Raw genomic sequence first — 18,354 nt, 5'->3', positions numbered from 1 at the left:
TTTGTTAGTTTTTTTTTTTTCTTTAGAACACTGAATCTTTCAATATGCCTTAGCATTATAAAGCAGTGGAAGACTTTGATGGAGATTGTTTTACAAAGGTCATGCATCACTCAGACAAGTATTCCAAATAGTAATGCTATACAGGCCAGTTAATTTGTCTTTTTGCTTCAAGCCATCAACATGGTTTCAAGCTCGTGAGGAAAATAATTGGAGACTTTTTCTTTTCCTTGGATTATCTTCTGTTACAGAATTGCATCTTGCAATTTGCATTTGTAGTATTTTTAACTTGCAAAAAGTGATTCTACGAGCAAAAGTAGAATATCTACTTTTTCTTTTTTTTCCTCCTGTTTAGGAAAAAATGTGCTTCATAGACTGCTGACCTCAGACCTTCCAGAGACTTACTTTACCAGGCAAGTACCTTGGTCAGTCAGCTCTTCAGGTATATTGAATAGAATTATTACATGCCTTCTGAAATTGCCCTCTCCTGTATTTTGTCAAGGCTCTTCAGGGTTTTTCCTTTCTCTTTTGCAAAAAGCATGTATGCACGTAAGTGTAATCAGCATATTCCTGAAAGCAAAGGTGGTTTATGTGAAGAGATAACTGAATATGATACAGCTGAGTTTGGCTATAATTTTGCTGTAACAGTTGAGATGATTTGTGACTCTGTAGTTGCTGCTAACTCATACTAATGCTGTATTCACAGACCTCATGAAATCCTAGTAAGATACTCTCAAGTCAGTTTTTACAACCTTCTCATCTATCTTCTTAATTCGTATATTGGCGTACTTTTTTGGCTTCCCTGCCAAACAGGCCCTTTGGATGGTCTTCTCCTGCCTTTTAAAACCTGTGGAGGTACTTAGTACTGGAGACTAGTATGTGTGTGCTTTTTTCGAGTAAGACTAAGCTCATGAAATTGAAAAGCTAATAAAGCCTGTTTCCTCAAAACCACTTTTTCTGAGCACACCATCCATCATTTCCCTTATTTCTGTTTTATAATATTATATATGTCTACACTACTATTTCCAAGTCCAACTTTAGTACGCTGAAGTACCTGGTTAAAATTTATCATCTCAGGATTTAGCTGACTTAGAATTTAGGCTAATAAACTCATGCGAGAATCTTCAATACTGTTCATACTTTTACTGTTCATCATGCATGCTTAGTGCTGGCTGTTGCTAATACTTTCTGAATGCAGTCTAGGCATACCTGTGAGCTCTTCATGAAGAAGAATAAAAATAATTGTAGGATCCAAAGTCCTGTTCACAACCACAGACAGTGGCCACAACCAGCTTCTACCCTGAAGTAGAAAGGACTTGGATAACTTTTGATGAGAAAGGTTTTGCCCCACACTTAAGAATTTGTCTTTATTTTGAAAATTTATGTCTATTTTTCTCTTGAATTTATGCCTTGGATATTTCAATATAAATTAATATGTATGCAAGGGGTGGGTTACAGAATAAATATGCATCATTTTAATATGCTTAAATTCTTACAGGTTGATTTCTGTTATGTAAAAGAGGAGAGACCTGTGATACAAATTAAGCCAATTTGTTGTTGTTCCTTTTACAATGGAAGAAGATTTTGAGATTTAAAGACTTCTTCGTCTTAAAAATTACTGGTAATATTTTGTTAGTTTGAGAGGAATTAACTTCTCCCAGAAAACACTTGATCTTTTCAAATCCTGTAGCCTTTTTAGGGAGTAAAAGACTGCTAGTAAAAGACAACAGGCAAAATTTATTACAGGTTCTGACTTGCACCCTGTCCCGTCCCCACTGTCTTAATTTTATAATTTTTTCAAGAACCAAAGGTGGTTGCCAATAGTGCATCAAGAAGAAGTACACAAACAAAACAAAAAATTTTCCCCAAACCCTACTGTTCTCATCCAGTTCACTCTCAGCTCATCCCTGAAAGGAAATGTTGTTATCCAATGTATCTTTCATATAAGCAAATGTATCTTTCATTTAAGCAAATTGTACCATGCTCTCAAAGCAAAAAAATGTTGCTCTTGGTTACTCATATGTATCTCACAGCAGTATTGCATGGATGTTATCCCCTTGATTCCTTCTCAGATGTGAAGAGAACCTCTTACTTCTTTGCTATGCCTGTGTATCCATGTAGTAGCGAGTCCTAAAATCTCTGCAGTTTTGAGATTATATTAGCCTGTGGTACTTTCCTGATGAACTTGAAAAGTACAAATCCTTCAGAAAATTATAGGAGTATTACATATGTTTAATATTTCATGTCAAACAGTGGATTGTTTTTTGTTTCTTTGTGACGTGGCATGGGGTGTTTTTCTAGCTGTGCTATTTGTTGAACATTGAAAGTCTTCATAATACTTTCCAAATCTGAAAAATGAAGAATTAATACACCCACACTAGTGTGTGTCCTTATGCCCTTACATTTCAATGTGATCTGTACGATTTCTGAGAATAAAAGACATTGTAATTGCAGTATGCTCATTATGGTTCTTTTACATAAACCTGCATGCATTGTTCATACTTAACCACAGAGGGAAAAACATACCTTTTAAGGCCTGCAGATTCTTATTTGAAATGTAAGTAGACTAGTGTTGCTTTCTGTCAGTGATCACTCGCATAAAAACTGATAATAAACAGTGATTGTGTTCAGACAGTTAACCTGTGATGTTTTTTATTAACTAAACTGCATGATTTTACAAAAGATAAAATCCATTCCTTTCTATTTCCAAACATTTTGTGGACAGTTCAGTCTGAGGTTGTTTACATTCTGTGGCTATCAAGAATCCTAATGCAGATAAACCTGATCCAGTCTAAGTACTGTTCTGCAAAGTCCAGCTGTAACTTACCTAGCCCAAGTGGAACAGAGGAGTAACTCCTTTTCTTTTTTTCCTTCACTGGGCAGTCATGGGAAAAGGTACTCTTTCCAAATATTAATCAACATTTCAGTAGTTAGACTATGGCACAGTTGCTTGTGAAAAGCTGTAATTGGCAAAAGTTATTACTTTAGTTACAGAAATAATAGTCTTAGCTATGATTGGGATATTTAGGATAACTTAGTTAATTGTTTCATTTTATATATGCTTCATTATTTCACAGTGGAAGGCAAAAAATACAACAAATGAAGGAATCTACCCTTCATCCTCCCAGGAGTTTTCTGTGCTCTTATGGTCCTTAATTATACCACTTACCCTTTTTCACAATAATGTTAGAATATGCCAGCTTCTCCTGCATTAATGCTACGGAGGGCGTCTCCTACAGATGTAAGGAAGCTTGGAAAAAGCTCCAGAACTTGTACAGGAAAAGATCTGGAGGGTGAGAGTAGCTATCTTGTGGAAAATATGACTCTTCAGTTGTAGACTGGTATGTTGAAATCTTGCCAGGGCAGTCATTATGGGTATCCACTAAAATTCCAGTAAGCTGTATTCCATTTCATCTTTGCAGTTAATTCAGGGCCAGGTGGTGTCTGCTGATGTTTGCCAGACACCAAGGTTCAAAGTACTTCACAGCTCGTGTCATTTTTTTAAAGAAAAACACTGATGAAAGCTTGCAAGCTTAAGGCACACACATTGGACTAGGAAGTAAAGTAAATGACACCAGTCTTCCCAAACGTCATAAACTGATTCTCAGATTTTATGTCAGCTCTGTATGAAAAATACTTTTAATCCTGTATGGATTCAGCTTCAATATGACTTTTTTTGGTAATTTGTCAGAGTTAACTTCACTCTTCTGGTTTCATAATATTCACAGCTGAGGTTCATTTCACTTCCTGATTGCAACAGGAGTGATCTAGCAGTGTGTTGGAAACTTTTATTTTGCTTGTCTCCAGCCGTAGGTTAATGCTGTAGGCTAATAAATGTTAGCACCGGCAAGTCATTCTAATGGTTGCATATGTGAAATAAGTATAAACCAAACAAGTCTAACTAAGGAGGCCTGATAATTCTCTCTTTCAAGTTTTTCCCATGTTCCCAGCTGAAGGAAATGCATAGAAAAGACAGGTAAAATATAAAGTGCATTGGGTGGTTCCTCTTTATCCAAATGGGCATTTAACACTCTATAAACAGCTAAACTCCAAATGTACTTGTTTCTTTCTACACATAAGTGGTTAAAATTAGGTTTCCAAAAAATTACGTTTTCTTAGCCTTAGGCAGCAATGGTACGTTGTGTAACAGCTAAAATTCTTAATAGAGAGTCATACTTTTTTAAAAGGAACTGTCCCTTGAATATGTCTAATTCAGCAATGACCTAGTCCTAGGCAAGTTATATGGTGAAGATTCCCAGGTAAAGTATCTGACTGATGTTTTAAAAAACCAAAATCTTTAGATCACAACGGTCATGTAAGAGTTGTTTGCTCCTGCACAAGACAAATGTTTTTCAGTCCTCTGCAGCAAGCTTGCTGTTTGGTAAAGATGCAACTGTTCCCTCTTCTTCACCGTTTTTCCATCAGCAGTGACTAATCTGTTGCTTCAGGAATTTGTTGTATATATGAATATATATATATGAGTATATATTTGTATCTATGTTTAAAACATATATGTGAATATGTTTTAATGTATACATATGTGTATATTTCTTTTTACATTTTAGAGCTGTGATGGCCAGTCACCAATCAGAAGTTCAGAGTTTGAAGCTAGATAATGATTCAGTTATAGAAGGCATAAGTGACCAGGTACTGGTGGCAGTTGTGCTCAGTTTCACTTTCATTGCTGCTCTGGTATATACACTTTTAAGGTGAGACTATGTTGTCAGAAATTATTCAACATATCTGCATTTGTAAAATCCATAAACTTTCTCAACAAATTTTTGCATTGGTATTTAAAACAACTGTGATTTTGTGACATTAAGGAAATGATTATTTGATTGCTTACTCTGTTCAACCAACTGCTTGGCAGAGTGTCATAGTTTAATTCCTAGTTACAATGAAATGATGCATGTCTCAAAAGTGAAGTTTAACTTTTCCTTATCTTCAGATGATCGAACTGCATAATGTTCATCGTTCCTTAAGACTGAGAATGGCTGAATTCACAGTCTGAATGGCTGGTGTGTTATACTTGCTTACTAAGTACAGATTTGTCAACAATGACTCCACAATTAAGAGTGGATATAATCCTCCAATGTATCTTCTAGTTACAGTCTCCTTTCAAAAAAAGAAAAAAAAAAAAAAAAAAAAAAAAAAAAAAAAAAAAAAAAAAAAAAAAAAAAAAAAAGAAAAGAAAAAAAACCCCCAAACCTGAATAAATTGATTGATTGATTGATTTATAAATTAATATGCTGGAAAACAATGGAATTTAATATGCTTTCCACAAATCAAAATATAAAATTCAGAATCGAATGACTTTAATGGTCAAGTAATCAAAGCTTATTTTTCATTTCAGGGGTTTTCCTTGCAACCTAACAAATATCTTAGTTTCTTATCTAAGTCTGAGTTTCAGATTGGCACTTTTTTTTTTTTCCTTTTAATTGATATCTTTATGCTGCTGAACACAGAAGAGTTTTAACAACTAGAGAACTCGTTTTTAGTGATGTGTTGGCGTTATGGAATTTACTGAGGAGGATCTGTCCCTATGAGAAGTATTAGTGAGGTAGGAGGTATTTGAGAGCTAGCAAAGAAGAGAGCAAAGAAACCAGAAGTGGGAAAGCTTGGCTGGACTGCAATGCAATGCTGCTGTTCAAGACCAGGAGACAGCAAAGTAATCCAAGAGAAAATTATATACTTCACCTTGCTTTTCTTTCCAAGGCTGTTTCAGTTACTCAGATGCCTTCAAGAGTGTCTCTTTTTCCTCTCCTCTCTTATGCTTTCTCTACCCTTTATATGGACATTTTTAGCATTTGTGACTTGAATTGTGAGTGTTTAGTTTAAAAGTAAACATTTAAATTTTTTAACTTTATAAAGGAAGGTAAGTTAGGAACATGAAAAAAAGTGAATGGAACAAGAGTCAGTGGTGGGCAAGAATAGCAGAAGTTCACTAAGGTTTGGAGTTCAGGGACATGGTACATTGGGGATGAAGGGTTGGTTATGTGACGAGGGAGAAAAGGGCTAGCTACTAACTACCTCTGCAGTGTAATGAGCTGAGTAGAAAGTTTGTGGATTCTCTTACATGCTCTGACGATTTATTTTCTGGAGGCGCAAACAAACTTGGACACAAAGCTCCCATACTTCGGAAGTCTCAAAGTTTATTTACTTCTGCATTGTATGACTGACTACCAAAAGGCCTGTCAGCATCCTCTTAGCTGTCTGCAATGACTTCTGGTATCTTGTCTGGTACCATTGTCTGTATTCATCAGCATTTTTCCTCTATCTCCTTTGTATTGCCTCCATCAAAATCCGCACAGTATGGTAGAAAATCTGTACAGTAAAAAAGCATACTAATTTTTAATTATTTGGCACTGAAGGGGGAGTGGGGGAGGAAAGGAATATTTCCTTTATCTTCTCTAGCTGTCTTAGGCAATACAGTGATCTGTGTGTTCCTTGTACTGTGTCTGTTACCCCATGCCATTGCCACTCATACTTCTGTATGCAACATCTGAAATACTTAAGTTGGTGTCACTGGTTGGCCAAGGTACGCCAAGCAAGGGGATGTGTTCTTTCCTCTCTCTAATTAACCTCCCTACCATTCTGGGAGAGAAAGGGTTAAAAGCAGCGATAAGAAGAAAGAAAAATTTGTGAGACCTCATAAGTTTGGGAAACTAAAACAAGTTTAATAGAACTAGAAAAATAATATATACAGAAAACAACTGAGATATTAACAGCTTTATATGGGATTGGAAAGCTGGTATAGTGAAGGTTAAACTGTGGTTAGAGGAGCAAAAATGAAAGGAAAAAAAAAAGTACCGAGCAATTTCAAAATGTCAGTGGCCATGTGGTTAGTGGATTTGTGAGAGCAGAGCAAAGCTGTGGTGGCTGGAACCAAATACAGTGATGCCACGTGTAAGCAGGAGCTGTGTGGAGCCAAGCTATTAGGTCATGGGTGTTAAGAGGATGGTGGCAGAAATGGCAGCAGTGGCAGGGATGAAGCAGAGGTGCGGGCCATCCTTTGCAGCACAGGGCGGAGGTGGGGGAACAGTAGCAAGGTTCTGAGCAGATCTAATGCCGCTGGAAGAGGAAGGCAGGCAGGTCTGTACTTGCCAATTCAGCAAGTGGCAAGGCAGAGACAAATATGGACAGAGTTGGCATGCCGAGAGAAAGCCCCCCAGCCAGCCCAGAAGTATCCTGGTCCTGTGTGTGGTTTTTAAAGGGACAGAGAGCCCGCCAAAGTTTTCACAACCAGTGAGATGTGTGAACATAAATGGGAGGAATACATCATGATTTATCATTGTAAAACAAACCAGTTTTTTTCTAATCAAACTGTGTTTTCTAACCCAGCTGGTTGGATAGGAAGAGGTCCTCAGTAAGCATACGTGAAAGAAATCTTAGGGTAATGGATAAGGTCATAGGAACTGAATAAAAAGGGACTGCCTAAAATGCAGTAGATTTTAGGGGGCAGAAGTGGAATATGGAAAGAACTGTTAAGGGATATGGTTCCTCACCCCGCCCCAGCAGGGAGTACTCAATGAAGCATCATATCAGGGCATGAGCTGAAGGTCTCTGTGCTTTTGGTGGAGAAAATTATTAGCAGTAATTAACATACATACCAAGTTGCAAATGTTTGGTTAAGTCACTGTAAGATAATTTTGCATAGTCTGTATGTCTTCAAGTTGTAAATTCGGATAAAGTGCAGAAATATTTTTCCCATTATCTTTTAAACTTTTTCTTTTAAACGTGCAGGTTTAAAAAACGTCATGATACAAATGAGACTGAAAATTTATTTATCCAACAAATTAAAGGGGGCCAGACTCTCCGATGTTTTGTATAAGAGATTCCGTACTTCTCCCAGATGATTTACCTAACCTGTGTAAATGAATCTGCAGGTTTAGATCTTTTTCTCCCATTTTTCTCATTTTCATTTTTGATTATGAGATCAAGTCAGTATTTTCAGCAGCAGGGGAGATCTTAACTCTTGGCAATTAACAATGGTCGTCATTGCACCGGTCTCCATAAGTACAGTCCCTCACTTTCCCTGTGTGAGACTGCACACTGAATGAGTAGGTAGGCTTCCTCCTTCTGGTAATGATAATTTGGTGGGGCCCTTTATGATACATAGTACAATCTTTTCATGTCACGGGACTTTTTTTCCTCAAGTTATGGTGTACTAACATTCAGAAATGGGGAAATTAAAAGACTCCACATCTAACTTTATTTTTTTCTGGCTTGTGTTTGATACTGCCTTTAATTACACAGCACCATACTGTGTTTCATTTATTTTCTCACAATAGCTGCATGGTAGAAGTTATGTATTGGATATGCCTTGAGCTTTGCCTGTCCCCTCCTCGACATTGTGCGGTTACCTGCTACCTCAGTGTCTTACACATAAGTGTCAGACATTGTACGTTCTGTACCTCTACAGATCAACAAATACTGTCATGCTACATTCAGTGTAGTATATGATAACAGAGTGAAGTCATATAAATGAACACATTATCAGCAAGTTTGCAATTAGTTGTTTATGAAGGAATCAGAACAAACTGGCTTTTAATCCACACCTTTCATTTGTGTGCAATTTGAAAAGAATTTCAGTATATATCAAAGTTCTGACAAAGGTGCAAAATAGGCTCATCTGTAGCAGCTAAACAGGAAAATACTTTTATATGTATAACATATATGACAGATAAGATCCACAAAATCTGATGCAGACCCAGAGTACGCAAGAAGGGTAACCTTCCCATCGTATAACTTTCATACGTGTCACCCACACTAGAGGTAAATAACTTTACTTTTTATAGATAGCCATGTAATTTCAAAACATGCAAGGGTTTATTGTTCCTCTTTGAAGAAAGAGTGAAGGAGACAAAATGTTAACAATAGCAGTAGTACGATTGCCCACATCAAATTAAGGAAAACAGAACACATTGCAGAATCTCATAGAGCCACTGAGAAAATTATGTAAATAGATCTGCAACCAGAAAATGTCCTAAAAATTCAGCCAGTTCAGCCCTCAGCTCTGACAGAGGATCAGCTTGTCTAGATCATCTCTGGAAGCAGTGCAACCTGTTCTTTGCTTTTGGTCAAAAATAGATCGCAATAACCTGACGTAACCTTTTCTAACCACTAAGTGTACAAAATCCGAAATGTTTTTCCACCAACCTTAGATAACTGTTAGAAATGATGGTGAGTATTTATAGAAAGAAAGACTTATGCTGTCCCCTTTTCTGTCCATGAGCAGTCTTCTATATAAACTGATGTTCCTTAACTCTTTCTATAATGCTTAAAAAATGTGGGCAGTGGTTCTCATTCAAAAGAGAATGAGAACCAACTTCCTCCAACTTCGCCATGTGTTTTTATGCATTTAGTCCAAAACGGAAATCAAAATCCAGCTGAGACCTCAACTGTGCTGAGCAGAACGTATCACCAATGAAATCAATATGAGTAAATAAAGCTTAAGAATTCACAGTTTTGAATATGATCCTGTTGACTCATTTGTTGTAACTCAACATCTTAATGTTGTCAGCATCAGCATCCTTTTAATTCAAAATTCTGTTCCCATTGTGCTTTTGAATTTAAAACTTGTTATATATCCAGCCTCCTTTCTTCAGTGAGTCCCTTCCCTGTGATTCCCCTTTTGGAGTCTCTAACCTGTAGTTTTCTTGCCCATAGAGTCTTCCTTATCATAGAGTGATTTCAGAAGAGTGATTTCTTTTCATATCCAGTCTGCAGTTAGTTGCGTGAATTCAGCATTCTAAACCTAATAGCTTGCCTATCCCTTCTTACGCAAATATTGCATCTTAGTTTTTCATGTTGCAGATAAAATTGAAACCATGGATTTTTTAATGCTGTAACTTAGGCAGTGAGTGAAAAAAAAAATTATGAGTAGACCAACAATACAAAAACTAGCAGTGGAGACAAAAATTAAAAATGTTTTTGCATGATGAACATAAAAGCTTTCCAGCCTTTTTTCTTTTTTTTTTTTCAGGTTAATGGCTTCATTTTGTTTCAGATTAAAATCTGGTTTTAACATGGTGTAATGATCAGTTTTTGAGTCTCTCTGAAAAATCTTACTGCCGTACAGCTTTAAAAGTCCAGATAACTTTAGGATCTACAGTAAATGTCCTGTTTCCTTAATTATTTGTGTACTTCCTTAAATCCTTTATGGCAGGAAAGAATTATTTTGCCCTTTGTTTAAGTTTTTTTTTCCAGTTATTTTTCAGTGTTGGGTCACAGTGTTCAGTTTTTCTTCTTGCTTATATTTCCTTTCACAGGAATGAACATCAGAACATACATCCAGAAAATCAAGAGCTAGTGCGAGCTCTTCGTCAGCAGCTTCAAACTGAGCAGGTGCTGTGCTAAGTGTTGTCCTCATTCAGCTGTCTGGTTTGGGATAGTGTTGACTTCTCTGAGGATCTGGAAGAAGCTGGTCTTGAAAGTTACGGAAGCTTACTTACTGTACAGAGGCATCCTTGAAATTTCTCAAGTAATGACATAACGTAGGCTTTTTTTATGGATAAGTAATTCAAATTAAACATTTGACTGGTTCTTTTTTTCAAACAAGTTTTTGCCACAAGGTGGAGTATGTTATATTATGCTGCGTTCTTCCTGAAGGAAAGGAAATCTGGCTTGCAGCCACAGGACAAGGGTTAGATGTTTAGACTGATAAACTGCATGTAGCAGAACAATGGCACAGCAACAAGAGCCAGGGAACTAAGACTGACAGAGAAAAACTTTTTACCAAAGTCTTTAGTGACAGGGCAAGGGGCAATGGTTTTAAACTGACAGAGGTTAGGTTTAGATGAGACACAAGAAAAATATTTTTTACCAGGAAGGTGGTGAGCACTGGAATAGGTTGCCCAGAGAAGTTGTGGATGCCCCGCCCTTGGAAGTGTTCAAGGTCAGGTTGGAGGGGGCTTTGAACAACCTGATTTAGTGACAGATGGCTCTACCTATGGAAGGGCTGTTGGACAACATGATTTTTAAAGTTATTTCCAACCCAAACCATTCTATGGTTCTATGATTGCATCCAGTTCTAACATGGAGAGGAGAGGATGGGAGAGTCTAAGCCAGGTTACTTGGAGGTTACTGAGTCCTAGCGATTTCCCTGGAGTGAAAAGCCATGCTTTTGGAGAGTACTGAGGAGCGTCTTTCATCATAATACTTTAACTACAGTGCATATTTATGTGGAAGATTAATATGGCAAAATGGGGAGAAAAAAGCATTTCATGGCAGTGACATACACACACTGATGTCTGTACTTGGGCTTGGGAACGCTAAATACTGTAACTGGTAAACAATGCAGTTCAGTTATCTGGCTCTTGACAGAATTACTTAGGATAATGAAGTAACAGTCTGAGTAACAGCAGATCTGAGTTGTTATTCATGCTTCAGCACGTCTAACCTAACTTAATGTGAAGGACCAAGGAGGTTGTTTCTTTGCGGTCTGTAGCTGGATTGAAGCACATGGTTATATAACAGATGAAGGAAAAATAATGAGCTTGTCGTGAGAATAACTTGCTTAGTGAATCAGGTTTTGCATTGAAGTTTTTTTTTTTAATTTAAATGTTTTTCTCTTTCACACAGTTTTGCATTTGACTTTGACTTCTAGTGAATGAACACTGGATTTTTTTTTTCCAAATTCAGTAGATTTATATAAAAATAGTATCCCTAGCACTTTTCATTTTTCCTCTGTTCCTGTAGGATGCTTCTGCTGGTGATAGACATCGCTTCTATACAGACATGTCCTGTCCAGTCTGTTTGCAACAGGCTACATTTCCCATAGAAACAAACTGTGGACATCTCTTCTGTGGTGAGCAAGAAAAACTTCAAGCAGCAAAAATAAAATTTTACCTGCTTATCTTCTAGTCTGCATTAGAAATAATTTTTATATAAGTTGTTGAGAAAATATGTGAATAAACAGTCACTTTGAGAGTCTGCTGCATTTTTTTGCTAGGATATCAGAATTGAAGCTGCAGATTATTTAAAAATGTCAAGGACAGAGAGTGTAATTTGTTTCCAGTTAGTAAAAAAACTAATGAGGTTGAAAAACACTTGGAAATGTGCTATTTAAAAAAACTGATTTAGAAAGAGTAAAATATTCTGCTTGGTATTATTGTTATCTCAGAGTGGGATTTTTTTTTCAGGGAAGTCCTAAAGAATTAAGACTAAATTCAAAATGCTTAAAGCATTTGCCTTTTTTCTTTTGAGGAAGAGTTATTCAAAAATATATATATATATATAAATGCTCTATGTAACATTTTGTTTCCTTTTCCTCAGGTTCAGTGTATTTACTGCATTCATCTGGTTTTATGGAGTGTATAGTGCATTCCATGCCTAGTTATTTAAATTAAAAAATTTACAAGTTTTGAAAACAGTTAAATCACTCAGATTTCTATATTTTTTCATCTGTTGGAACTGATGATGAAACCAGATTTTTAGGATAAACTTTACATCTCATGACATTTTTGTCTTCATGACTTCTAAATTTTAAACTCATAAACTTTTTTATTATTTGCTTCTTAGTGATTAAGCAATTTTCTGTCTTTTCAGGAAATTATACCTTAAAATTAATGATACTGTTGAACGTATTCAGGATATTTCTCATTAATAGCATTGAATTTGAACACATTGGTTCTTGGTATCTTCAGTGAATCCTGTATACAAAGTTACACCAAAAAAGATAGATTTAACCTAACTGCTGATACAATTCTGTTGTTTCCCTTGCTGTGTAACATACTATTTCTTGCAATGGGCATTTCAGCTCAGAAGTTTAACTGTCTGTAACTTACGTTCTTCAGGTTCCTGCATTATTGCCTACTGGAGGTATGGCTCATGGCTTGGTGCCATCCGTTGCCCAATCTGCAGACAAACGGTAATATTTTAAGTAATCGTGGACCTGATAGTTTGGCTATCTAATATAGCTTATCAAGAAAGCGTTTACGTGTGAACTGCAATAGTAAGATTGAGAAGTAGTCTGACAAGCTGAAAGAATATGGATATGTGTGGCATAGATGGTGGGTATCAAGGCTTTTTTTTAACTTTCTCCTTTGCCAAAAAGCTAAAAAATTACAGCTTGTTCCTGCAACTCAAATTTAAGTGAACGGCACTGATAACGTAGTCATTTTTCTCTAATGGGATGTTTCAAAATGGAAGATTGTAAGATCATAGCTATGATTCTTCCATGCTTCCGTGTTTGGGATGTTATATAACTTTTTTACCAGTACTTGCATATGAAAGACCTGGCTGTTGTGGAAGACTGACAGTTTCTACTACCAGACTACTGGTTTCTGAGAAGTACCCTCTCCCTTCCTTCTCGTCCTGCCAAAAAAACCTACCCATGTCAATTTCTTATTTTGTCCCTATTTTTAGTTTGTATGTATTATTAATTTGAGCTTTGTAGAGCAAGCGTTAACTTACTTCCTACGCAGCTTAATTATATTGTCAGTTTGAAATATGTCCCTGCAACACTTTTAACACTTTGGAGCTCTCAGTCTTACAGTTTACATTTTAACACAAGTACGTCCTCAACAGTGCACAAACTACAGAGCTAGTAACTTCTAAGGAGTTACATAACATGCTTCATTCCCTTGCTCATACATTAAATATGCTTTGATTGTGGGCATCAGCAGGACAAATGACTGTAAGAACACAGAGGAAGGGAAGAAAAATATGTATGAATAGAGGAAGAATGAGTAGATTTAGAATGTAGTCTAAGTAGGTTTAGAGTGTGAGGAGAGACACAAAAAATAAAGGTGAGGAAGATGGAAAAGGCGAAAGTGTGATTTTTTTTATTTTTTTTTTTTAGTGTCTCTCCTTACATAGGTATTCTACCTTCCTCTAAGTAACAGGTAGACTGGGTGGTTCTGCTTGCATGGTTATGCATGGAATGCATGGTTATGCATTCATTGTCACCTTGTGAAGTAAGATAAAGTCTGATTTATAAATGGGGGATAAAATATGTACACATGAACAGCATGAGTCACACAGAAGGTTTGTGGCAGAGCTGAGCATTGAATTTCAATCTGCTCATGCTGTCAGTTGTTAAATGTGACTACTGCAGATACATAAGAAAGATATTTAATGGCCAGGTATAGAGGGAACTTTTGAAGAATGTCATAATTTAAAGTGCTATGCATTTTCTGTTTCCTGTGACAATCGGCATTTTATACCTGAACATCACTTCCAAATATCAGTCTCAAGTTTTTAGAAACTCCTATACGGAAAGATAACATAAAATATATGCGAATATGACCTTACATATTTTTCTGTACCTGCATGGAAGTTAACCCAATAACATAGCAGAATTCTCTGTGCTTAAGGAAAGACCTGAAGGTTAATATCTTTTACTGTTAATTTATTGTTCTGTATTATTCTCATTTGTCTTGGTATGAATGTACATATGGAAAAGTACGAGGTTTTGCTGGTTGTTTACTGAAATGCAAGGCCTTTCTAAAGATGTAAGCAGAATGGCCTTGTTGGTTGCTTTATTTGATTTTCAGTTTAAGAACCTAAACTAGATTAATTTGATAAATTAACTTTATTCTCCAAATGATCTGTCCCACTTCTGAAACAAACCATTTAGGCGTTCAGAAAAATGTCCTGTAAGCCTCTCTTAGATGGAGGGTTCTTATGCTTAATTTTCATTAATTTTTAAAAAGTAACATTCTGTAAAGGGTTGTAAGCAATGAATTTGTTAAAACCTGGCAGGACTATCCATGTTAAGAGCTTTTATTTTTGGCACTAAATATTCAACTAAAACAAAGTTTGTTCCGTGTAGTTGCCTGACTAAGTTTACTGTTCTCGTTCATAGTTCACACTGCCTGCACAGTTGCAGGTGTAACAAAATCTCCCTGCTGTGCCTAGGTAACATTGTTTTTGCCACTGTTCGGTGAAGATCAGCAGGATGCAACCCAAGTACTTCAAGATGTTAATGATTACAATCGGAGATTCTCAGGACAGCCCAGATCTGTAAGTTTTGGGTGCATTTGGGTGGAAGTAAATTATTTTAGGGGAGATTAACAGCATATTTCATGATTTTCCCCCCGTCCCCTGCCCTGCCGCCCCCCTTTTTTTTTTTTTCCAGTTGTTTTGGTTTTTTTTCCCCTGGGATATGAATTTTTGTGAGGCTTAGGGTCTATGCAAGTTTTCCTTAGGAAATTCTTGTTTATGTAGTTAGGGCAAACCCATGATCTTAGAAACATTTATTTCTAAGTGAGGAGATATATGGAAACTTGCATTTTTTTTGAGTGAGGACTGCTAATTAGCCTTGAGTTCCCTATTCATATGTTAAGCTCTTTTTTAATTACGACTCATTAATTTGAAAGGATTAATCATGAGTAAAAACACTTAATGAAATACATAACTTGCAAGGAATAATATTCACTTGATTGATCTCTTTACACCGATTAGAAGAATCTGAGGTTCTACTCCTTGCCTTTCTTCTTCAGATTTCAAGCTATATGCTGTTCTGATGTTTCAATTTTCCTCCTAGATCATATTTACAGTCTGTTCTGGTCTCTGAGTGAAGAAAACTGGACTTTTTTGATAAATGGTTGAGAAAGATAGTAGAAGTTTTATGAACTTCAGAACGACAGCCTTGTGAGCCTGTTTTCCATGTGCGTGTTTTGACTCGCAAGGTGAAATGCACACACATGCATACTAGTAACTTCCCTGCTTGTCTTCATCTGTTCATTGGATTTAGATATAGTAACAAAACATTAGCCAGAAAAATTTACATTCCAAAGAGAAAAAAGAGGTGTGAAGTGGCATTTTTTTTTTCATGGTCTAAACCACAACACAAAGCCAGAATAGACTGAGACTGCCTTTCAGGCTCTATTAGACCTGCCTGTGGGCTCTGTGTATAGTTCCCAATAACCTGTCTGAGGTTATGCCAGAAGTCTGCATTAAAGCTCTAATGGGACTAGATAAATTGTCTTTGATTTATACACAGTGTATTGTAACCACATACAAAATTCCTTTCTAGAGAACTTTTTCAGCCTTGGCATTAACTCATTTTAATGTTATGGCGCTGTGTAGAAAGTGTGTACAGTAGAAAAGGAACCAATATAAAAAAAATGTTAAAGTTTCTCCCTCCCTACACCTCACAACAAAAACCTGACTATCTTCTACTGAGCAGTCACTAAGCTCACTAAGAGCTACTGAGCTCACTAAGATGACAGAATCACAGTAGAATAAGGGAAAGGAGCCAGGGATGCATTCATTTAAAGGTCCTTTAAGTTACTTTGACACTTGATCCATCCTTTGGAAACTTATGTAAATCACTGATTGTATGCCAGGGAACAGGGTGTTGCAGCTTGGAAGAAATGCAACCTATTCTTGCTTTACCTATTGGGATTTTTTTCTTGCAATCCCTAGTTGTCTTCGATTCTGATCAATATTTAACACCAGTTAACTCATTTGCTGCTTCTCACTTTCTCAGTCATTTCTTTTACTTTTAAGTAAAGACTTTTAAGCAGTGACTTTTAAGTAGTCACTGCTTTTCTTAATAAATGCCAATGTATTTTGTAGTGAGATAAATATGTTTTACAGTATAGAATAACACAGTTTGACTCTTTCTTGAAGATATATGACTTTTTACCCAGCAAAACTATATCCAGAAGTCTCGTCTTACTCTTTTTTGTTTTAGTTCTTATAACCTAGCAAATTCCAAAGCTGTAATGTAGTAATAGAAACTTCAGACTTTAAAATAAGACCCATTTAGCACAGGTCTGTTGCTAAAGCAAAATACTAACTTTTGGTTTCTTTCTTCATAGATTATGGAAAGAATTATGGATCTGCCCACTTTATTGCGGCATGCTTTCAGGGAGATGTTTTCTGTTGGGGGACTCTTCTGGATGTTTCGCATCAGAATATTCCTCTGCTTGCTTGGAGCCTTGCTCTACCTGGCTTCACCTCTGGATTTTCTTCCTGAAGCCCTCTTTGGAATTCTGGGGTTCTTGGATGATTTCTTTGTAATTTTTCTTCTGCTGATATATATCTCTATCATGTACCGAGAAGTGGTAACGCAGCGGCTGAATAGATGAAATGGACAAAGATGATCCAAAGGCATAGGCAGCTGTGGAATGTTTTAAATAGAGAACTATAACATAAGTATGACATAGCAAGGTGCCTGTCTACAGTTTTAGTAGTTACAAGTTCATAGCTGTCCATCTTAGACAAATATGAAGGGTTAGCATCTGGTGATCCTTAACTGGAATCTCTCATTTGTATATTACATACACGTCATAAGGATGAGGTTAGTTTTATCATACAATAAACTACCTTCACCTACTTCCACTTTATAAATAACTGTATGTGATCAAAGCAGAGAACACCTCTTTTAGTGTGTGTTTTGTGAAAAAGGAGTTCTTGTAAAGGACTCCAAACAAAAAATCTGCTTGGGTAATCTAGACATGTATAAGAAAATTAGGAGTTTCTTCCCAATCACGGCTAAGCTGTTTAAAGCCTCCCTGTTGCAGGCTAGAGTTTTTTTGAAATAAAAGAAGCTTTGTGTGTCTCTATGGAAGAAGAAACCTAAGGAATGTATTACAACTATCACCCTGCAGTTTGCTGTTGTCCATGTGCTTCACAAAAACAAGAACACCTCAGTATTGCTAGAACTGCAACGTGTACAGTTGCATGCAATCCATACAGTTTTATTTTTATATTTGAGACTATACACACAGTATCTGATCTAGATAAACAAACCAGTATTATCCACTCCAGACTGGTTAGTGCTCTATTTTTAAATGGCAGCATGGTTTTTCTCTTCAGGCTTGTTTATTTTATTATGTGAAGGGGGGATTTTATGCTGCTTTGGGTCTATACAATGTATCTGAAGTGAGAGTTTGCATTTCTTTAGTTGCATTAAAGCATTTAGCCAATGGAAAGAACCCTCAAATTTTAGATAGTGGTTGAATAAAAAGTCAGAACTGGTTGTTTACACTGCAGAACTTCACCTGAATGCACATTCTGCAATGCAAGTATTAAACAACTTAGATATTAGGGTGTTTGAGGTTTTTTTGTTTGATTTGTTGGTGGATTTGGATGTGAATAGAGGGGATTCTGAATTACCCTCAATAAGATGTGTGATAAGGGACCACAAAAAAATCCTGGAAATGTTTTTTAAAATACCGGGATATTAATTATCCTTATAGTTGATTTTTTTTTTAATATATATTGAATTTGGATAGGGGCTATCATAGCTACAGAAATGATTTGAAACTATTTTCATTTTAAGAAATGAATGCCACTAGGTAGATCAAGGCTATAATAGATCTACGTACTTTTAGCTAGAGGAATGATAACTGCCATTTTATTTTAACTTCCTGAGTACTTGAAAGACAGTGGTTAGACAGG

At 36.4% G+C, this 18,354-nt stretch overlaps 1 protein-coding gene across 2 annotated transcripts; it reads left to right on the top strand.

Moving 5' to 3' along the window:
- Positions 1-350: 350 nt before the first annotated feature.
- Positions 351-17,477, top strand: RNF170 (ring finger protein 170). 2 transcript variants are annotated; one of them, XM_010144126.1, is made up of 7 exons: positions 351-410; positions 4,563-4,644; positions 10,269-10,344; positions 11,698-11,806; positions 12,795-12,868; positions 14,860-14,964; positions 16,770-17,240. In XM_010144126.1, exons 4-7 carry the CDS (start codon positions 11,737-11,739, stop codon positions 17,037-17,039), a joined length of 519 nt encoding a protein of 172 aa, XP_010142428.1. In that variant the 5' UTR covers positions 351-410; positions 4,563-4,644; positions 10,269-10,344; positions 11,698-11,736; the 3' UTR covers positions 17,040-17,240. The 2 variants fall into 2 exon arrangements, with proteins under 2 accessions (XP_010142428.1, XP_010142427.1); XM_010144125.1 differs by having other exon boundaries at positions 357-410; positions 4,563-4,706; positions 16,770-17,477.
- Positions 17,478-18,354: the final 877 nt, after the last annotated feature.

This window comes from Buceros rhinoceros, unplaced genomic scaffold, assembly GCF_000710305.1.
Source record: "Buceros rhinoceros silvestris isolate BGI_N320 unplaced genomic scaffold, ASM71030v1 scaffold17659, whole genome shotgun sequence".
NCBI classification, from domain to species: Eukaryota; Metazoa; Chordata; class Aves; order Bucerotiformes; family Bucerotidae; genus Buceros; species Buceros rhinoceros.
This window is presented reverse-complemented; position numbering and strand designations above follow the sequence as displayed.

Bases quoted from the DNA above. Each gene is read 5' to 3' on its own strand.
- RNF170 (XM_010144125.1), top strand. From the start codon at position 4,570: ATGGCCAGTCACCAATCAGAAGTTCAGAGTTTGAAGCTAGATAATGAT. The intron at 4,707-10,268 runs GTGAGACTATGT...TTCCTTTCACAG, and splicing joins CTGGTATATACACTTTTAAG to GAATGAACATCAGAACATAC. The intron at 14,965-16,769 runs GTAAGTTTTGGG...CTTTCTTCATAG, and splicing joins TCTCAGGACAGCCCAGATCT to ATTATGGAAAGAATTATGGA.